This window comes from Balaenoptera acutorostrata, chromosome 14, assembly GCF_949987535.1.
Source record: "Balaenoptera acutorostrata chromosome 14, mBalAcu1.1, whole genome shotgun sequence".
NCBI lineage: Eukaryota > Metazoa > Chordata > Mammalia > Artiodactyla > Balaenopteridae > Balaenoptera > Balaenoptera acutorostrata.
In genome coordinates this window covers 13,767,564-13,781,045 of record NC_080077.1, presented here as the reverse complement: position 1 = coordinate 13,781,045, position 13,482 = coordinate 13,767,564, and the positions used below count along the sequence as shown (strand labels likewise).

At 38.8% G+C, this 13,482-nt stretch overlaps 1 protein-coding gene and 1 long non-coding RNA gene across 3 annotated transcripts; one reads left to right on the top strand and one right to left on the bottom strand.

Moving 5' to 3' along the window:
* Positions 1-1,522: 1,522 nt before the first annotated feature.
* MTRF1L (mitochondrial translation release factor 1 like) lies at positions 1,523-12,058 on the bottom strand. Of its 2 annotated transcripts, XM_007186140.2 has the most exons (7): positions 11,800-12,058; positions 8,743-8,822; positions 6,713-6,896; positions 5,767-5,930; positions 3,826-3,943; positions 2,498-2,634; positions 1,523-1,723 (listed from the first exon to the last, which is right to left on the bottom strand). In XM_007186140.2, exons 1-7 carry the CDS (start codon positions 12,056-12,058, stop codon positions 1,523-1,525), a joined length of 1,143 nt encoding a protein of 380 aa, XP_007186202.1. The 2 variants fall into 2 exon arrangements, with proteins under 2 accessions (XP_007186202.1, XP_057383683.1); XM_057527700.1 differs by lacking the exon at positions 1,523-1,723 and having other exon boundaries at positions 2,598-2,732.
* LOC130704731 (uncharacterized) lies at positions 5,403-11,805 on the top strand. The gene is made up of 3 exons (XR_009005172.1): positions 5,403-5,461; positions 10,606-10,796; positions 11,242-11,805. It is a non-coding gene; the product is annotated as an uncharacterized LOC130704731 (long non-coding RNA).
* Positions 12,059-13,482: the final 1,424 nt, after the last annotated feature.

Below are 13,482 nucleotides of genomic sequence, written 5' to 3'. Positions count from 1 at the left end.
GCTTATCAGAAAAGAGCTAATCATAACCAGGATTGCCAGGGAAAAAAGAACAACTTCTTTTACATCTTATGATAGAAAAAAGACTATACTGATTTAGCTTTAAGCTCACTTTCAACAAATTCTTATTTCACAAGGGTGAAGTCATTTTTTAGCAAATCTAATACATCTTAGCATATCAGAGCATTCAGGCTGGCTTACTTAAGTGTATATTTTAATGACAAAAATGCCAAGTCACAGGAAAGGGAAGGACTGTGCAAAACTAACCTAGTCTTAAGCTCTTAACTTCCAGTTTGCAGGAACTACTGTGACTTGAGGAACAAATGACGGGACCCATAATAGTCTCGCCTTCTCAAATGAAAATTCATTGCAGTGTCATGAAAAAAAAGGGGCAGCGGTTGGCAGGGCTGTTCTACAATAAGGGAAATTTAAGCAATATAATCACAAATTCCCATCTGTGATTCTTAATTGGATCCTGGTTTGAGGAGGCCAGTTAAAACATTTCGGGGAGAACTGGGGAAAACTTGAAATGGGTGTTTGAAGATGTTAGGGCATTACTGTGAATTTTGTTAGGTGTGATGATAGTATATGATTAAGTAGAACAGTGTCATTTTTTTTTTTAAATACAAGCTGAAATATTTAAGGGTGAAGTGTAACATATTTACAACTTCTAACACCAAGCAAATAATGAAAACATAAGTTACTGAAACTAAGCAATGAGTATGGTTGTGCCAGTTACCGATGTATTGCCTTACTTTGTGATACTGGAGCTGGACCTATGAACATTTCTCCTTTGCCAGCTGGTACCATGTTAAGCTTTGTCAGTAGGGGAGGTGGACAGACAGTGGAGGAAGGGGCTTTTTTTCTTGTTTCTGTTTCTATGCACAGCTGCCAGGGGTGCTCTTGGACACTGATGGTTAATTTTATGTGTCAAGTTGGCTGGGCCACAGGGTGCCTAGGCTTCTAGTCAACATTACTCTCCAACGGGCCTGACTCTCCACCTGGAGGGAAGGGAAGCCCTTTCCAAGGGTATTCTTTCCTTGGGTACTCTCTCTCAGTCCTAGAGTAGTAATCTTTTATCTCCTAATAGCTAATCCCATCATAGGTTAAGAATTTTTTTATATCAAAATTATCCCTGTTCAAATTAAAGGTATGGTTTCTGTCTCTTGACTAGAACCTTGACTAATAACAATAATTACTGTCATATTTCTACTGTTTTATGTTTGGAGTTTTCCTTAAGAGTTAAACCAAATTTCTGATCATTCATTAAATATTTTACATAAATCAAAGGACTCTTTTCCTTTCTTATAAGTAAGAGTTCAAAATGTACAACCAGAGTCATGATATTGTAATACATTTTACTAATAAATTGAGAGACGATGCATATAAATTACCTATGTATTAAAAACATGTTACTCCCAACTGTGTTAACTCATGTGTTTCAAGAGAATACTGGTATGTACACAATGTGACTTGCCATAATAGAATTTTCATAAGCTATACAAGTCTTTAATAACAAATCAACTTAAACTTTGTTGGAAATAATTTCTACCAAAGATTCATAATTAGCATAATCCTTCAATGACTGTACAAGTTCATCCAGCAGATACTCTCCTTGCATAAAAGTTTCAAGATCATGAAGTGACTTGTTTATTCTGTGATCTGTGACCCGGTTCTGTGGAAAATTGTATGTTCTTATTTTCTCTGACCTTCCTTTAGTGCCAATCTATATATTTAAAAAAAAAAAGATATGAAATACAGTTAAATTCAGGGCAACTAAACCTACAAATTTAACTTACCTGGAGATTAAGATCTTGGTTTATAATTTACAACAATGTTAAGCAAGTTTTAAACATTCTGAATCCTCAAATAACATGGGAACTTGACAGAGAAAAAAGAATATAGGCTTTAAAGTCAGACAGATTAGTACTTGAATTTTGAATCCTCTCTCTGCCATTGAATACTTTATGACTTCAGGTAATTTATTTCAACTCTAAACTTTAGCTTTCCCCATTTGTAAAATACAGGCAATACCTACTGCACAGTGATGGTGCATGCATACAGCCTGGCACACAGTTGATCATCAAATGCTAGCTAAACATATATAACCTCTGTGAATTCATCTGGTTACCGTCAGTGATGACAAAGTTATAATAAGGAGTTAATAGAAGGGGTCTGTAATTATAAAGTCAAATGCCAAACAGGAAGTAAGTTCAGTTTCCTTTGCAACTTTCTTCCATAATTTTCAAAGGATTCAAGATGAATGGGAATTCCATATATCTTTTTAAAATAACTTTGGTGAATGAGAAAGACACCTTTGAATATAAAAAACGGGGCAGAGGTATAAGATTGCTATAAAACAAGTATAGCCCTTGGTTGAGCTACTTGAATTGTACTCTAATTTCAACAAATATATTGAAATGATTTTAACACATACAAAAACTTGTTTATCTAAAAATATTTTTATCCTTTAGAGGCATTTTTAAGAATTCAGTTTTACCTGAATCTTTCTAGCATTGTATCGTTTACTTGTTTCTTCTTCTACACGCAGGCTGTATAGTTTTGCACGTAACTTTTTCATAGCCATCTCTCTATTTTTCAGTTGAGATCTCTCTTGTTGGCATTCGGAAACAACACCTGAATAGTGTTATGAGAATTAAAGAGTTTTAATAGAAAAATCTTCTTCATTTATTATCAAGGAATACTCCTTTTCCTTCTCATTCTTTTTCTTCTTCCTTTATAAAGGGAAAAAATAGGACTCTAATATAAAAAAGGAAGACTGTAAACTTAACAAATAACTTTTACAGTTATTGGAAAACTGAAAATTTGAGTTATAGCTCAAAGTATTTCCATATTGAAGGCATACATACTAAACAATAAGCATTAGTCATTTAAAATGGATTATTTTCTGGTACCTTCAGCTAGGCACCATAATTTTTTTTAAAGCAGTAACTACTCATTATAGAAACTGAATTATAAAAGTTAATCTTATTACCAGAGTTAGTCACTATTGATATTTTTGAGTATTTCCATCCACTTTTTTTTTTCTATTCCTGTTGATATAATATGTATTACATAAGACATCATCTTCAAGTTTAACGTGAGGATTTCCTCATATTAGAAAGGAAGAAAATGAACCCAGCACTCCCATCAGTCACTCCCAGTCAACAGGAATTATGACTGAGGTCATTTACAGTAGGCGATTCTTGTATCCTTTCTAGACAACGGAGCTCTGTTAACCATATGCTCTTTATCACGTGTAAATCAACGGTAAAAACACATTTAATAATAGTGTATTGTACACTAATAGTATTTTGAAGGCTTAAGGAATATTGAGTTATAGCTCCATTGCCTTACTATCCAGAATTAAGACAGAACCGCTGGATGTCTGCAGATGGACTTAATGGAAAGAAGCCCCTGAAATTACCTGCAAAACTCTGCATATAAGCATGTTTTTCTGGGTAGCAGGTCCAAGCTTTCATTTTCTCAAAGGAATCCATCTCCTCCTCCCTCCAAAAAACGGTAAGAACTAGTGATTTAGACCATTTTTTGATAAAGAAGAACCCATGATATTACTTCATTGTGAGGATTTTTTTTAATTAATGATGTAGTCACTAACATGGAAATTACCTGGGCTTAGATCCCTCCCTCCTTCTGGCTTTGTAATTATCCTGCAGAGTTTCAGCTAAGGATTCAAGATAAATCAAGTATTAAATAACAACTATATTCCTCTGATAACTGAGGATCTGTGTCAGTGGAAAATTAATCAAGTCATTCAGAATTCGATTTCTTTCTTCATTGTTTTATGTTGAAGAAATAAGTACATACCTGTTGGGAGATGAACTATCCGGACAGCACTGTCTGTGGTATTTACGTGCTGCCCCCCAGCTCCACTGGCTCGCTTAGTATCAATCCTCAAATCTTTAGGATTAATCACCAGATTAATCTATATGTAAGAGAAAAGTCGGGATTTAAAAATTACATGTATGATCTGTTCCAAGGGAAGATCTATTTATAAATATAAATACATGTCATGTATAGAATTTATATAAGGTTTAGGAGATTTAATTTTAAGAACAGAAAGTAGTTGGAAGGATACCATTTTTTAAACTTTTCTTATTGGAAAAGTGCATTATCAAAACATAATGTAGGGCTTCCCTGGTGGCGCAGTGGTTGAGAATCTGCCTGCCAATGCAGGGGACACGGGTTCGAGCCCTGGTCTGGGAAGATCCCACATGCCACGGAGCAACTGGGCCCGTGAGCCACAATTACTGAGCCTGCGCATCTGGAGCCTGTGCTCCGCAACAAGAGAGGCCGCGATGGTGAGAGGCCTGCGCACCGCGATGAAGAGTGCTCCCCACTTGCCACAACTAGAGAAAGCCCTCGCACAGAAACGAAGACCCAACACAGTCATAAATAAATACATAAATAAATAAATTAATTAAAAAAAAAAAAACATAATGTAAAACAAAAACAAACCCTCCCTAATCCTCAAAAACTGGACTTCTCTGTAATTACCCTCTTCTTACCAATAGCAGAACTCAGCTACTAATAGAAATGTGACTATAATAGCTAAAATGATTTGAGTGCAAAAAGACTTTAGCGGAGGGGGAAAAAAATGACACTAGCTTAAGAACTATAGGAAGGTTTTATTTTTAATTTTAAATAAAGGAGGATTTAAACATATTTAGAGGCAGAGGAGAGACAAACGGAAATGTCAAAGGCCAAGAAGTCAAGGGTATAGACTCAGTTCATAAATACACTGGGATCTGACATCAGGACAATGCTCTGTCCTGCGAGTCACCATCCAAAGCACTGTATTTAAAAAGCTCTTTCAGGAGCCATTACAGCCCAGTCTGTGCGCTGTCCACAACCCCAGGAGCAGGAATCCTGTCACTCACAGGCCCTCCATGTCTCCCTATGTGGCTCTCTCTTACCGCTGCTGGAAGAATGAAATGAGACGACACACGGACCTCAGTCTGCAGGCTCCATCTTTGTCTGAAAACTCCCTACATCTCCAAGATGCTTAAGCCAAAGTGACTATATCTATCCCACTTCACTCTCTCCCTGAACTGTTCTGTTCCTCATCTAGGCTTCACACAAAACTTAGACCTGAAGAAAGGAACTCCATTAACCCTATTAGAAACCCTCAAACTTCCTTCTCAAATCATTCATACTCCATTCTAAAAAACAAGTTATATATTTCCTATCACTTTCAGCAGAAGGGATATAAGCAAAATAGAACTTCCCAACTAAGCTACCTTAAAAATATTATACAGTCTGAGAATTTATCTGTGAAAATAAATTATACTCATTATGAACACTGTAGCAATATATTTCCATTTTAATATGACTGGGTTATAAAGTAGCAATTCTGTTAAGTAATAGTTATCCTTTGTCAAAACAGGATTCTCGCTATTAATGTTCTAGGAACAAGTCACACAAAGCAGAAGTCTTTATAAAGGTAATCACTCTTGAACTCTTTAATATTGTTTCTCCTGTACATGGTCTCAAAATATCTACTTGAAGCTTAGTGGTGGAGAAAAAAATAATAAATAGGCAATGTAAGATTAGATCACTTATATATCCTTAATCCTTACCATCTACTGTTAAAATCATGCTTTTTGGACTGTGAGAATGTATTTGTAAAAACAACTCAAAATACATGATGCAAACGAGACTCTCAATTCAGTAAAGTGAGTGTTACTCTGGGGGCAAGGCACTGTGCTGGTCCCAGGATGCCAAGGAGAGGGGCCTGCGGTGCCTCACCTCAGTGGGTTGGGGTAAGATCGCCACAGTCATGGTGCTGGTGTGGATGCGGCCTTGCTTCTCTGTCTTGGGCACTCTCTGTACTCTGTGCACACCTCCTTCAAATTTCATGTGCTTATAGGCTTCTGAACCCCCAATGCTGGCAGATGCATGTCTAAGGCCGCCTTGAAAACATTGGGAAAAGGGAATTATTTTATTTTTCCTACCATTTATAAACAACTGACCATCACTTCTACCATCTTGAAATATATTTAAAAGAGCTACAAAATAATTTAAGCATATTGATTATAAAACATACTGAAAACCTTTAACAAGTCTATGATATTCACTTAATATCTTTATTTCATATAATTATTAAACATAAAGCATTTATGCTGTTAACTGTTCAGTAACACCTCTAAAGGACCACTTTTAAAAGACTATTAGGGCTTCCCTGGTGGCGCAGTGGTTGAGAATCTGCCTGCTAATGCAGGGGACACGGGTTCGAGCCCTGGTCTGGGAGGATCCCACGTGCCGCGGAGCAACTGGGCCCGTGAGCCACAGCTACTGAGCCTGCGCGTCTGGAGCCTGTGCTCCGCAACAAGAGAAGCCGCGATAGTGAGAGGCCCGCGCACCGCGATGAAGAGCGGTCCCCGCTCGCCGCAACAAGAGAAAGCCCTCGCACAGAAACGAAGACCCAACACAGCCATAAATAAATAAATAAATTAAAAAAAAAAAAAAGACTATTAGTCATTCAGTGGTTAGTACTGAATGACTAACGTTTTATAGGCCATTTCAAAATTGGTATATTTGCATTCAAAATTATTAAGTAAATGATAAGCATAAAACTACTTAAGCATCCTTACAAATAAAATTATAAAGCCTAGTCAGATCTTTCCAACCCTTTCCTAAAATATATGTAGATAGATAAATTAAATCTATACTTTTTGCAAAACAGTTTACTGACCTATTTCACTTGGGAAATATTCCAGGGTTTCAAAATGCCATCTTTTAAATGCAGCATACTGCTGATACATATCAAATATCTCTGAAGTAAACAACATTGCCTCCTGACCCCCAACTCCTGCAGTTACCTCCAGGATCAAATCATTTTCATCCGTTTCTTCTGAGGGAACCAAAAGTAAGATAATCTGCAAATATAAAAATATCACCCCTCCTTTAATTAAGATTTAAAACTTAAAAAAAACCTCAGTGATTAGATGTAGGATTTTAAATATTTAATTTACTTAAAGTTTCCCTAAGCAAATAATTTAATATTGCTGATTACTGTTCAATTATCTTGCCAATTAGAACCGTATAATGCATAATTTCCAAAAATATTGTTATAACTACATTATAAATGCTATATATGGCTCAGCTAAAACTTACAGGTGTTTTTATTTCTTTTTGGTGTTCATGTATACATATCTGTTCTCTACTCAGTTAATAATTAAGTGCTTGCTGTGAGTAGTACACTATATTGTGCACAGCATACAAAAGAAGATTCTAGCTCTATCCCTGGAAATTTATAGCCTAGTATGGCAGGAAAAAAACACTCAAATTGCATTTGTATTTTTTCTAAGCCTCTTTAACATGGAAGAGAAACTTGCAATTTTGGAACTGGAGAGGCCTTTAGAGAAGATCTGGTCCAATTCCCTCATTTTACAAGTAAAAGAAAATGAGATTAACAGAAGTGAGAAGACTCGCGTTAGTTACTGCCCCAGCAGGCACAAGAACTCAGATCCTTGTGCCTAAATCAGTCTTCATTACAATTCTGTGTTTCACACTTCAGTATGTACTAATTAAGGAGATATAGAAAAAAGACTTCTTAGATGAGGTGAATTAAAAAAAAGCTGCCAACATTTATTGGTTCTTTAACATTGACAGGCACTCTGCTAAGCACTCTACGTACTTTAATTCTTAAAACATCCTGGGCAGCTTCTATTAACAGCTCCACCTTATTTAAGAAGTGAAAACGAAGTTTAACGAAGTTTAACTCTCGTTGCCCAATATCCTACAACTGGAAAGTGGAAGAGCTAGAATTTGAACCCGAGTCTACCTGAGTTCTGAAGTATCACTTTGTGTTGGTCAGGAGCTATACTTGCTTTCCTACTTTTCCATCTCTCTAGCCTGTGCCAATAGAATGTGACCACTCAAATCTTGAACTAACATGATAGAATTTACATCTGTTAATTACTAGCCAATGAACAGAAACCATTAATACGTATGTCCTTCTATGTCACGAAAAATTTAGAAAATGGGTAGAAGGCAAGCTACATGAAACTTTTCACTCTATAGTGGAACTTTTCTCCTAGACTGGTGGTGGGGACATTAATTTTTGGTAAGTTCTACACCTGGATAAAGAGAATCTCTAAATGAAGCACCTCCTTTCCAGGATCCTTCCTCACCTTATCATGTTCTTTCACTTATATTTCCAGAGATAACTGCTGTAAACCTTTAAGCTATGCTTTACAGAAGTAATGAAGGGTGGATCTAATTTCATGATCCTTCGTCTAACTCCATATGTTCTGCAGTTCTCCTAGATATAAAGCTAAAGCAATGCAATTCCATTTTAAAAATCCTAAGGGTCTATTCTAGGCTGGCACTGTAATAGTGTCAGAGACACAAAGATAAAGAAATATTCCTGCTTCCTCCTGCCATCGCTCCATAACCTCTTCTTCTCATCGTCCATCGCCATCCTCACCCCTCTTACAAAAACAAAAGAAGGAAAATATACTACCAACATTTCACTGCCTTTCTGGCAAATCCTATTAATGTGACAGTCATCCTTCTTTCAGAGTTCTATCAATACAATCCTTTTAGCATGATAAAAAACAGGGCCATGGGGAGTATGCTTTTTCCTTCTTTAAAAACCAGTTTATAATCATAAATACTAGCAAGCTGCTTAGTTCTCAACTTGCTTTTATAAACTTCTAATAAAATACATTAGAAGTAATAGCATGCACGGATGCTTTATTCCTTGCACAAATACCATACCTGATGCTTCAGTTGAGCTATTTCTTTTTGACATGAAGTTATTTCACTCTCTGCAAGTTTCCTTAAGTCTTCATTTTCATCTAAGAAAAAAAGGCAGCAGGTTAAGTTTTCCTTAATTAGTATTAAATTGCTAACAGAATTCAAGGTAATAGTTTTGTTAATTGTAGCTTAAGGGAAAAATAACAATTACCCTGTCCTTTTAATAACTGTTATTAACTTAAAGCATTTTATGCAGTAGTTTTCAAAAGCATGTAGTTTAAAAAAAATTTTTTTTTAAAAAGTTTTTCCTGATGACCAAAGTATATGTTCAAAACAAAAAGAATCTCTATAGAAAAATATAAAGAAGCTACAAAACTTTTCTATACTTCTCCCTCCCCAAAATATTCATATTAACAAATATACTTTTAGTTTTCCAATTCAGACTCTACAATAACAAATGAATACACTGAGCTAGTTAGAAAGACTGGAAGGGGAACAGAAGGTACCACCAGTCAGACCAAAACTGAATTAAAAAGTAGGAAGTTATTTATTGTCTTATTAGTAAATACTTCATTAATATAAAAGTGTCCACCTAAATAAACATTTAGACCCGGCCTAATATTGACAGAATATTTACATGAAGCAGTCTTCTCTCTCAGGCTTTACCTAATTCTTATTTCATCTTGTAGTTTTCATTTTTACCTTACAAAATATACCTCCTCATTCCTCTATCCTATGGACAACATGCAGCCTATAGAAAGGAGAGGGGGGAAATTTTCTTAGCTATTACAATTTGCTGTCTCTGTTGGAAGAACAAACTCTATCAGCTGGAATGCTTATTCATTTATTAACAGCCAATTATGCTGGGAGCTGGGGATAATATGTTAAGACCTACCCTCAAGGCAGGATTTTAGATCATTTTACTTTCTTTATATTATTCTAGGGGAGAAAAACTCACAAAAAATAACCTAAAACATTATGTGATTAAATACTAAAATAACAGCATGCTGAAGGATTTTTTGTTTGTTTTGGGGATGGGTAGAAAAAGGAAAGAATTAAGGAGAGACAATGGTAACAGCAAAACTGAGATAGGCGAATATAGGGTGTGTTGGTGGAATGGCAGGGAATTATTTTGGCAAGAATTTGGTGAAATGTAAAATGTGCTTAATTAGAAAAAGGAAAAATGAATTCTAGCCCTAGTTCAACCACCAAGGTTCTCTTAGGGCAACACACCCAACTTCTGAGTCTCAGTAATCTCAAGAATAAAATGAAAGATCTGAGCTGGATGATCTCCAAGGGGCCTTTCAGCTCTGAAATGCAGTGTTCTGGTAAGGCTAAGGAGATTGTAGAAGTAATCTAATTTAAATACTACATTTTATTTAATCCAGTATACCCAAAACACTACCAATTTCAACATGTAATCAATATAAAAATACTATATATATATATTTTTTTTAGAGGATTTTCTTATTTATTTATTTATTTATTTATTTATTTATTTATTTATTTTTGGCTGTGTTGGGTCTTCGGTTCGTGCGAGGGCTTTCTCCAGTTGCAGCAAGCGGGGGCCACTCTTCATCGCGGTGCGGGGACCGCTCTTCATCGCGGTGCGCGGGCCTTTCTCTATCGCGGCCCCTCCCGTCGCGGGGCACAGGCTCCAGACGCGCAGGCTCAGCAATTGTGGCTCACGGGCCCAGCTGCTCCGTGGCATGTGGGATCTTCCCAGACCAGGGCTCGAACCCGTGTCCCCTGCACCAGCAGGCAGATTCTCAACCACTGCGCCACCAGGGAAGCCCTATATTTTTTAATATTAAGGCTTTGTGGCTGCTACTTGGACTTTCAGCTTGGCTTAAGGAATGAAACCGATTTAATTTTTTCCCAAAGGATACTATGGCTCAACTATACAATTGCATTAGCCTCCTATTTTCCATGGCATCTTCAGTCCTATTCCAGGCTGCTTCTAAACTGCCACCAATCAAGATTCCTAAGCAAGAAAGCTATTCCTGTCATTCACTCCCAATCTGAAAGCTTCTGCTGGTTGGCTTCTGCCAACAGGATGAAATCAAACTTTGTAGGTTAGTACTTGAGCTCCCTTACAAAATGGTTCCAACCTCCCGCTCCCCATAACCTCCCCTTCCTTGGTTAACATAGAGTTAAGTGATTAAGAGCATGAGATTTGGGGTCAGTCCTATCCAAGCTCCATTCCTTACAAGCGGTGTCACCCAAGCTGAGTTATTTTATCTTTATGTCTCAGGTTCCCCTTCTGTTGAATGAGGCTAATAGAACCTACTTCATAATTTATTACGTGAATTGTATGAGTTATTAGATAAAGGAAGCTAAGCAAAGCCTGGAGTATGGCCAAGAATCAATAAAGGTTAAATTATTATTAAATCATCTAAGGGTGGGTCTTTATTCCTGTACAAGTCTTTCTCAACAAGTTCTCCTTGCTCTCCTAGGTCTTTATTGATATATATTTTTACTTATCATCTGTATTATAATTAATTTTCTTGCCCCCAATAGATTGTGACCCCCTCTAGAGCCTTTCCAAAGTGTGGGCCACAGACCAGCAACTAGGCATCCCCAGAAGCTTGTGCAAATGCAGAAACATAGGCCCCATCCAGATTCGAATGGACATGAATCACCTGGGAAATCTGTTAAAACCGCATGTTTCTAGGTCTCAGATTCCGAGCCTGCGTTTACTTAGCACGAACCTCTCCTGTCACTTTTGCGGGTGGTCCCTGTACCACACTTAGAAACACTGCTCTCGAGCCCATAACAGGAATAGTGCCTTATTTGTCTTTGGCGAGCTAATCTCCTGCTATTAAATACGCAACCAATAAAGGTCAACTTAAGTTTTGTAAAAGGGCGCAGAGCACTGTCAAGGGAGCCCAAGGAGAGGATGGGACCAGAACTCACATAATGATGCCTTGACCTCTGATGCAATCAAAAAGGGCTGCAACCGAGTAAAGACTTCAGACTCGGAGAGAGTGTGGACATCTGAGCAGCGGCTTAGTGGCAAGGGCAAATGAAGAGTCAAGAATCTGCTCTGAATTCCGCTCCCCTAGGCCCGGCCCTTACCATGCAGCAGGTGCCCGGTCTCCTGCAGCTCCTGCTCCTTCTCGTTCAGAAGCTTGGCCACCGCCACCAGCTCAGGCCGCCTGACCGGCAACTGGACTTCAGACCGTACCTGGCGCTCGAGGAAGGTCCGTAGGGGTCCGCCGCGGGCGAATAGCTCCTCCAGTGGAAGGCTACCGCAGCTTACGTGTCGGCGGGCCGGGCCAGCAGCCTGCCGGGCCCAAAAGCCCCAAAACGCACTCCGAAGAAACCTGGACCGCATAGCTGCAGCCGGATGTCCGAAGCAGACAGGAGCCGGAAGTTCCGGACAGAGCAAATCTCGCGACACCGCGCAGCTTGGCAATAGGGGCGAGACCTAGCCGAGCCCCGCCCAGCGCACGCGCCGGTTTAAAAGGGCCTCCAGGAAGCCTGGTTGGGAACTTCCGTCCAAGTATTATTAAATGCCGTATTATGCGCGGAGGCCGGAAGTTGAGGGGCAGAGCCGAAAGCGATAGGGGCGGGTCCGAGAGACCTCGGGCACCTCCTCTAAAGGCTAGGTCAGACACGCCTCCTTGAACGAACGGGGGCGGAGTGTTTGACCGGAAGGAGAAAGCAATCGGTTGTCATTACGTTTTCTGACGTCGAAGATTTGTCTCCCAGGCCCTCAGTGAGGATTTAAAGTACAGCACTGGAGGGCAGTCTAGTGTCCGCTACAGGGGCTGAGGTCACAGCACGGATGTCCTCTCTCGTGCCAGCCTGGACTGTCGTCTCCAAGAGCGAATTGTAGGATGGTTATCACTGTGTACGTGTGTTTACTCTTCCAATTTTCCTGCTCATGTTTCTCTTTTCGACGGTGGTTAAGGTTCGTATTAACAAAGACGTGACAAGTGGACTCGAAGGCGACCACGGAGTGATTTAGCAGTCCGCTTTCCTGCCCTTTATCTGCCACTTAATTTACCTGCTTTTAAACGGCTTCCTTCCACACCGAGTCTCATGCCCATTCTCACTTACTCCTTGTTACTGAGCTACTTTTTAAGGTGGTTGAGCCGTTGCGTGTTGCAACTAATCACAGCCCAGCAAAGCCTTCAGAGCCCCGCCTCCGGTAGCCCCACCCCCCAAAGCCACCAACCCCCACCCCCAAACTTGAGAGTGGATTAGTGCCAGGAATACTGAAGTTTACTCGTATAATGCTTTTGCATTTTTCAAAAGACCTTTCCATAGCCCACCAGAGGAAAGTATATGAGGGAATAATACAATCTAGACAGGCCCGAGGATGCAAGGGCTGAACGTTCAATCTGGGAACTCCCACTACCTAACTGGTTTGCGCAGGATTTACTAAGTGGTGGTGTAACTGTACAGAGACCTAACATACTCAAAATCCTCCTATTTATTCTTTAAAAAAAACGGTAAAGTACGGGAGCCCTTGACAAGGTTAAGTCATCCTTAAGTCATCTAATCAGAATTGTTGAGGTTAAGTATAAAATTCTTATAAAATGAGCTTGCATTGCTTCTGTTCGTTTCTTTGCTCTCTGCATACAAATGCAAAGTGAAGTAGAGTGAGCTGACTCTCCAAATAATACAGAACAAAAATAGGTTTTGCTACTTAGACGCTTCAACTAACTCAAACCTTCTTTCACTTTGAATGTGTATTAAAGCCACACTACTTTATAAAATTGTTTTGCTTTAAAATAGTGATCCAAACCCAAT

Excerpts from the sequence above, each read along its gene's own strand:
- MTRF1L (XM_007186140.2), bottom strand. The coding sequence starts at position 12,058 with ATGCGGTCCAGGTTTCTTCGGAGTGCGTTTTGGGGCTTTTGGGCCCGG. Across the intron at positions 8,823-11,799 it reads GACCGGGCACCTGCTGCATG|ATGAAAATGAAGACTTAAGG; the intron begins GTAAGGGCCGGG and ends TTTTTTTCTTAG. Across the intron at positions 2,635-3,825 it reads GATAGTTCATCTCCCAACAG|GTGTTGTTTCCGAATGCCAA; the intron begins GTATGTACTTAT and ends AACACTATTCAG.